This window comes from Channa argus, chromosome 17 (genome assembly GCF_033026475.1).
Source record: "Channa argus isolate prfri chromosome 17, Channa argus male v1.0, whole genome shotgun sequence".
Lineage (NCBI taxonomy): Eukaryota > Metazoa > Chordata > Actinopteri > Anabantiformes > Channidae > Channa > Channa argus.
Window position 1 is genome coordinate 559,404 of NC_090213.1, and position 8,057 is coordinate 567,460.

The following is an 8,057-nucleotide window of genomic DNA, read 5'->3' on the forward strand; positions in this document are numbered from 1 at the left end:
CCGCGGACTGGACTCCTGATTCCACCTGGATCAGACTCCTGCTGAGCCTGAGGGAAGCTGCTACAGCTCAAGGACAAAGACAACGGGGAGAATCTGGTTCTGAGCTGAGATTTGAGATTTGAAATGTTGGGGAAGAAGAAAATCACTTCAATAAAAGTTATTCGTTTAAAAGCGATTAGAATAAAAACACGGGGCGGTGTTAACGGCACCATAAACGTTCTGCTGCAGTTCGGAACCATCAGCCTGGTTCTGCACACACTCTTTGTTCCTCAAGAGTTTCTCCCAGGGGAGGACAGCGGGGCGCTGAGGGGCGGAAGCATACAAACCACAGTCCAGTCTGAGAGAGGAAGAGGAGGAGGAGGAGGGAGAGTCCACTCGGCAACTGAGCGTCTTTGTTTCTTCGGAAACCAGCCGAAACCTCCCAGACAGAAGACGTTATTCCTGGCGTGAACAACCACCTCGTCGATGGAGGATCCGGAAGAGACGGTTTTCGAACCGAAGACTGATGTAATTTTCGTGTGAAGAGGAGGGAGTTTACTGTCACAAAGAAAAAGAAACAAGTCTGGATCTGACAGCACCGAGATCGATCTGCTCCGCAGTAAATCCGGAACAAATGGAGGGCAGCGAGGGCAAGGAGTCCGAACCAACCTCCGGAGATCTGTGTCCACACCTCGGCTCAACAGCTGCAGACATGTCGCAACAGATCAGCGCAGAAAACTGCTACGAGATTCTGACAAAAGCCAAGAGCGAAGGCGCGGAGGGCGTGAAGGAGCAGGTCTACGGCTACATGAGCGCCCACTACCTGCAGGTGCTGCGGACCCCCGGGGTGTACGGCCGGCTGACCGCGGGGGAGCGGGAGCTCATCCTGGCGCGGAGGATGGAGGGGAGGAAGGTGCTGGCGGTGGCTGAAACCTGCGAGGGGCACGACCGCGGAGGGAGCCGGGAGAACAGCCGGCCACAGAGCCCGCTGCTGCAGGGTCCGGAGGACACCGTTCACCGGCGGGTGTTCTGCCTCCACCAGGACACTCAGCGGTGGGAAGTGCTGACCAGCCTGCCCGAGGAGGTCCCGGCTAAAGGCTCCGGGATGTGCACCTTGTACAACTACCTGTTCGTGGCGGGGGGGGTGAGGGCGCACGGGGACGGACGCTCCAAAGCGTCGGACCGGGTCTTCTGCTACAACCCGCTGACCGGCGTCTGGAGCCAGGTCCGCCCGCTTACTCAGCCCCGCTGCCAGCTCCGGCTGGTTTCCATGGACGGGTACCTGTACGCCATCGGGGGGGAGTGTCTGTTCACGGTGGAGCGCTACGAGCCACGCACGGACAGGTGGAGTCAGGTGGCGCCGCTGCCGAAAGGCTCCTTCGCCGTGGCGCACGAGGCGACGTCGTGCGGCGGGGAGCTGTTCGTGTCCGGAGGCTCGCTTTTCTACCGCTTGCTGCGCTACGACTCCCGCCGGGACGAGTGGGAGGAGTGCCCGTTCAACGAGAGCCGGCGGCGCTCCACCGACATGGTGGCGCACCGCAGCCTCGTGTACCGCTTCGACGTGGACCGGGAGCGCGCGGGAGTGAACGTGTACAAGTACAACACGGTGGTGAAGGTGTGGCACGGCGGCGCCAGCTTCCCGCTGGAGAACCCGCTGCCGTTTCGCTGCGCGGTGCTCGGGGACCGGATCTACTGCGTCAACCGGAGCCAGACGCTGCAGTTCGAGGTGCAGGAGGAGCGGGAGGGCTTCCTGCCGGAGGTGCTGCCCTCCCCCGTGGAGGCCAGAGGGGCCCTGATGCCCTTCGTCCTCTCTCTGACCCGGGATTAGACTGTAAACGAGTTCACCTGCCTCTTTCGTGGCTTTTCGTGACTGTTTAAGTCTTGTTTCCACCGATGAGATGAGCGAACTGAGACTGGACGACTGGTTCCCGCTGAGCTGTGCAGAGTCCGTGTTCTGAGGCACATCAGTCAAATCCAGTCAAGTCTGTAACCACTAATGTTCCTGCAGACCAACAGACACCTTCTGTCTCCAGACCCACAAACAAACAGACAGAGGCAAAGTTTGTCAGTCCGGACTTCGACCAGACCTGAACCTTACCATCAGGTGTGTTTGTTGGTCAGGACGATTAAAATACCAGAACGCTGACAAACACAGACTTTAACAGTGTAAAGCTAATCTCCACCCACCTGCTCCTCATTAAACAGTGAAAACAAACGCACTCCTGGTTCCGCCACATGTTTAACACAAAGAAACAAATTAGTGACACAGAGGTTCAAAGTTCACATTGTTCTTCATTAACAAACCTTTAAAAGCTGCTTATGGTTCATATGGAAGTTTAACGTGGCATGATTGGCATGAAATGTTGTGCAATAACCAGTTAAAGAGCTGAAAAGTGAACCAAAGTCAGGCTCCAGTGTTTGTGACCTGCTTCTGCTCCCAAACATTTAAACGCCTGTGTGTGTCATAAATAATAATGTTGCCTAATTTCAATAAATCGCTGCTGCTGAGCGTCTTCGTTTGGTCACTGGGTGTCTCCAGGGCTTTTACTTTGACAGGCTGAACGCTTCCTCTTTGATGTGGCGGCGATGGACTCAATATCTGTACGATGACATTCGTGCAGCTGCAAAATGTAACAACAGAGACTGTGTGAATACAGCGCCTGTAATTAACTACATCTGAATGTTTGTTTTCTCGAAATGTAAAGAAAAATAATACTGCATGTACAAATACACACCGGACAAGTGGTGGGAAGTAACTACGTGCGTGTACTTTATCGTATTTCTTCATACTTTAACTTCACCACATCGTACTTTTACGGCTCTACTTTTCAGAATCACATTAATAAAACGGGATCATCAGATTCAGCAGTGACTCAGCAGAACGTAAAATAATTCACAGTGTAATTATCAGATGTCTGCGTTGCTTTAAATCAGCTCCGCTGTCACCAGCGTGATGAACACGTTACTGATCCGTAATTATGATCCAGTAAGGTCAGAATTTTACCTTTGTACTTTAAACTGTCCTGACTTTACAGATGCGGCTGACAGGAGCTCAGAAAGTCACAAAAACAACTGTCAAAATGTTTCACTATTTCTACAGAGAGCAAAGCATAAGAACTAAAACTGTAAAAAACTCTTATTTTCCCAGCTCATTTTTGTGTCTTTTTCACTAAACAAATTATATTTATTAATTTAATTACCTCAGACATGAAACAGCAAGTGTTTTTCTGCGTTTTTGTCCGGATAATGGTTAAATAAAGTTATAGTAAAGGACAAGGTGAAACAGCAGACACTCATTTGTGACCGGATCTACTGCGAGAGCAGAAACCATGAGTCCAGACCATGTCCTGTGTCAGACCTGAGTCACCAATACAAACAGTGCTCTCGTGTTTGACTTAAACAACTGCATCTTTGTTGCTGCATGATGCTTCCAGCAGAGTGGTGCATGCTGGGAATTCTGGGCTGTGTGTGTTCATCTCCTTTAAAACACTGACAGACAGAGAAGATGAAATATCTGCACACAAAGAAATGGAAGTAAAGGTACAAATATCCAAATTAAGCTTAAAGCTCTGTCTGAGTAAATGACTGGAGGATGATTTATAATGTTTACATAAATCAGAGGGTCGGAACACTAGGAAAACCTGTGAATCTTATGGTGAGCAGTGTAACAGCACCTTCATCTACGACCTCAGTAATACAGATCATTCATGACAAATGTCACCTACAAACAAACTGAAGCACACACAGAGATGCTGCACAGCTTCCTTTAGTGAGCAGCACAAACCTGCAACACTGTGTGTCAGACTGCTGACTCTGCAGCTTCTCTACGGACACACAAACACACACCTCCCAGTGCTCATTATAAACTCATTCTAACCTGATTTCAAGCGGCGACGCCGGCCTGCTCGGTTTGCCTCCACAGGATTTTTACACAACAGAAGAAACCCCCCCTTTAATGGAAGAAACCTTTTACCAGTGCTGTTTCTATACTATGATGGACTCTAAATCTCTAAAGGACAGATTGGATATTGGTAGGCCTGTGGTACATAGCCTGTTTCTAAAGATAGATTGATAATGTCTAATATGAATGTATCTATTAAGGGTAAAGCTTCCTTGAGCAGCTTAGTTGGAATAGGGTCTAGCAGACAGGTTGTTGGTTTAGATGATGTAATAATTGGAGTTAGCTCAAAGAGATCTATGGGTAAAAAGCAGTCTTATCGATGATTCCAACACTGTTGTACGTGAAGATCTATCTGTAATATTTGGGGGGAGGATCTGGTGAATTCTTTATAATAATACAATTTTATTCATAAAGAAGGTCATGAAGACATTGCTGCTCAGAGTTAAGGGAAAACTAGGCTCAACAGAACTATGGCTCTTAGTCAGCCTGGCTACAGTGCTGAACAGAAACCGGGGGTTGTTCTTGTTTTCTTCTATTAATGATGAATAATATGCTGTTCTGGCATCACTGAGAGCTTTTTTGTACGTTTTTAAACTATTTTTCCAGGCTAAATGGGATTCTTAGTTAACTATGTCATAAAGATCACCTCTACTGGTTTACTGCCTTCTTTTTCAGAGGGTCAACAATGTCAAGTATTGTAGGTAGTGAGGCTTCAGAATTATCAACAAGATAATCTACTTGTGCATTAGTAAAGTTAAGATGGCTACTCTCCATTCTATCGACACGTACACTCTAAAAAGTACTGAGGACCTGTTACCATCACTTAATAAAAGGCATATTTCCGAGATCAAAATGCTTATTTACTGATTTAAATACAATCTTTAATCAGGAGCAGCTGTACATGGCACAGAGACATCATTTTATGTCAGTAAAGAAGTAGATGGGGATGTCTTCTATCAGAAATACCAATTCCCTTGATGAACTGTAGTTTGTTGCAACATGGACACTTGAACTTCGTGTGATCATGAAGATCAACAGCTATTAAATTGACATTGTTGTTTCAAAGGGAGAATTTGTTTTTTTCCCACTTGAATATAATGACACTCTGCATGCTGCTGTTATGAAGTCTGAACTAAAGCAGCACTGACAGAATTCTGGATTGATGAAGGCAAGGGTTCTGTGGGTTCTGGTCTGATTAGCAAATGGGTTTATTGGGCCCAGGCCAGGGCTTCAGTGTGAAGCCACTTAGTATTCAGGGTTTGGAAAGTCACAAAAGCTCTGGCTCAGTCAAAAGAGATACAATAATAAATAACACGACTGATCTGTGAGAAGAGACTGTCAGTCTGAGGACATTAAACCTCATCCTGCTGGTTAACTCCACTTCCTGCCTTCACAACTCATTCTCATCGATTTGGGGGAGATAATGAATTTCTGTGGTCCAATTTGATTTTATGAACAGGAAACAGGAAGCTGAACATCAGGAGAGACTGTGTCCGCACAACACAAAATGATATTTTACATTTTCGTTGTTAGCAAAACATCCCATGTCTGGACTTAAGTGTCATGTATCTTTTTTTAATCAACAAATCTCACATGTATCTTTAAAAACAAACTAACAAACCTCTGCACGGTATGAAAAATCCTACCAGTGGCTGGACAAAGCTGGAGCAAAAGACAGCACAGAAGCAGGCTTTACATATAAGATCAATAGAGGCCAGGGTCTACCGTACCAGGCAGGACTCCAGGTGCAGGCTGTGCAAAAGTGTCCCTGAGACAATCCAGCACATAAGCGTCAGGTGTAAGATGCTGGCAGGCAGGACAGACATGAAACGCCATAACCAATGACTGATGCAGAAACATCTATGCCGAGTCCAGGCTGGAAGTCAAAATGTGACACACCTCCAAAGGTTGAGAATGACCAGGCTAAGGCCCTGTGGGACTTTCAGATACAAACTGAAAAACTGGTAATGACCGACCAACTAGACATAGCAGTGGTGGACAAGTAGAAGAACAAGGCAATAAATTTGGCCTTAAAGGCCAAATAAAAAAACTTCCTGGAGAGAATATGGACTAGATTTGGTGTTTTTCAGTGCTTTTGTTCATCTGACATCCTTCTCTGTGGTTCTCCTAACGTATTTCTTGGGCCAGTTTTTAGTGGTAGATTAATCTGTGTTTGGTCTCTAGTGAGAATGTGCAGCAGCAGGACAGTGAATGTGGGAGGTGAGAAGGAAACGTCACTCAGTGTGTTGTAGAACAATGAAGCTCTTTGCACAGATGATGTGTGAAACATGTGAATTCTGTGTGTGTGAGTCCTCAGGCTGCAGCTGCTGGCTGTTTTTCAGTAACCCAAAGCTTCACTGTAACAGAGTCTCATTTATATTTCATCTGCAGTGTGACAGAGTTTAACACACACAAAGACACACACACACACAGCTAATAATACTGTATGGTGTTGAAAGGGGAGGGACTGCTTTACTAATGTGCTAATACAGTACTGCAGTCACTTTTGTGTTACTGTACATTTTCCTCGTTATTAAAACAAAAATTGTTGTTTTTGCAGCATCTCATTTTTACTATTTTATTTCTAAGTTATTCAGGTTTAACGTCTCCTCTAACATCCTGTCACTGATTTTGGAAAATGGTACTTTACTTTAATAAAGCTGTAAAACAGACACTTTTATCTGCTGAATATTGTTGAAGTGATGAGACAGAAGCCCATGTGCTGTTTGGAGAATTGATGATGCTTCTGTTTCTGTATTAACCAATAAACGTTAACCTGTTTCCTTCCTCTCTGAGTTGCAGCAACAAACGGCAGCAGGATGCTGTTACCACACACTACACAACAGAATCTCTGATATTAAACTGGTTTTCTAGATTTGTTCTGAATCTAATAAAAATACTAAGGGGATGGTTGTGTGTTTTGTTGACAGGTCAGCGGTTCCCAGTCCTTATTCACCGAACACCTAAACTTCTTGCTTTTGTCAAACGTACTGTAAAAAATAGTAACTAACATTATGGATCCATTGTGTCTGCATCAGGACAGTATTTTCCTTATCGAAGTTCCAGATGAACCGATGTGGACGTGGATGCTGTCTGTCACTCAGTGTCAGGAGCTCCCTCTGACTTCCTGCAGCTCACAAACTAGTTGAAAGTTTTTGAAGGACGCACCATTTTGTTATGTCTGCAATAGTTTTAGAAACATGAATTATATTCAAAAGTATTATATTGTGTATTTCCTGTTGTGAGGATGCTGCTCTTGAGAAGAGTGAAAATAACAGATTAATGTGTGGTCCTGTGTTTTTCAACTCATTTCCCCACGAGTTCCTATTAGCAGCTGCTATTTAGTCGTTATATAAATATATACAAGAAAATGCAGAAACGGTTTGAGTTAATAATATGGATGGAGGAGAAATACATGTTACAGCTATTTAAATTATGGAGTAGTTACATGGAAAATAGATCATAAACAGATGTCAGAATCCATCCAGACAGTCTAGAAAGCAGCTGAACATCATAAAACCAGCTGATAATCAGTAAATATCATTTCACTCAATGTCTATGCTGCATAGTGATTGATCTGCATGGGTTCCCGTTGTTTTCACTTTGTCAAACTGAGGATCAGCAAATAAAATCACTCCATTCGTTAAAATGTAGCATACATTCTTCAATAGATCAATCCTAAAAAACACATTCTAACAATATAATGTTAATATCAATCCTAAAAAGAATTACATGCAACACAGCAAGCGGATCTAACAGACACGTAACTTCATCTCTTACATCTCATTATGAAAATGATTAGCAAAGTTACATGAGCTGGAAAATGTGGCTGTTACCAAAATATAAGAGCTTGTTTTTTACAGAGTGAAACACACACTAACCATTTTCGCACGGTTCCTGATCGTAACGATTACAGCTTCCTTCCTGAAACATTAAAGAAGCTCAACTGTTCTCAGCTCACCTGTCATCTGTCTTCATGATGCTGCAGCTCCATGAATCCTTCAAAGCCCAACAGCAGCTAAAACTCTCAGGTTCTGCTGCTAAAACAGAACCCAAACATCCAACATTCACAAAGTGATGGACGCTGGATTGTTTGACAGGAACGTCTTTACATGAACAGTGTTGTGGATGGTGTCATCTGGTGTTAAGCTACAGAAGGACATTTTACAGAACAATT

At 44.7% G+C, this 8,057-nt stretch overlaps 1 protein-coding gene across 1 annotated transcript; it reads left to right on the top strand.

The window, feature by feature from the left end:
* Positions 1–281: 281 nt before the first annotated feature.
* On the top strand, positions 282–2,504 carry LOC137102102 (kelch repeat and BTB domain-containing protein 11-like). Its single transcript, XM_067481264.1, has one exon. It carries the CDS (start codon positions 614–616, stop codon positions 1,805–1,807), a length of 1,194 nt encoding a protein of 397 aa, XP_067337365.1. The 5' UTR covers positions 282–613; the 3' UTR covers positions 1,808–2,504.
* The last annotated feature ends 5,553 nt before the right edge of the window (positions 2,505–8,057 follow it).

Bases quoted from the DNA above. Each gene is read 5' to 3' on its own strand.
- LOC137102102 (XM_067481264.1), top strand. From the start codon at position 614: ATGGAGGGCAGCGAGGGCAAGGAGTCCGAACCAACCTCCGGAGATCTG.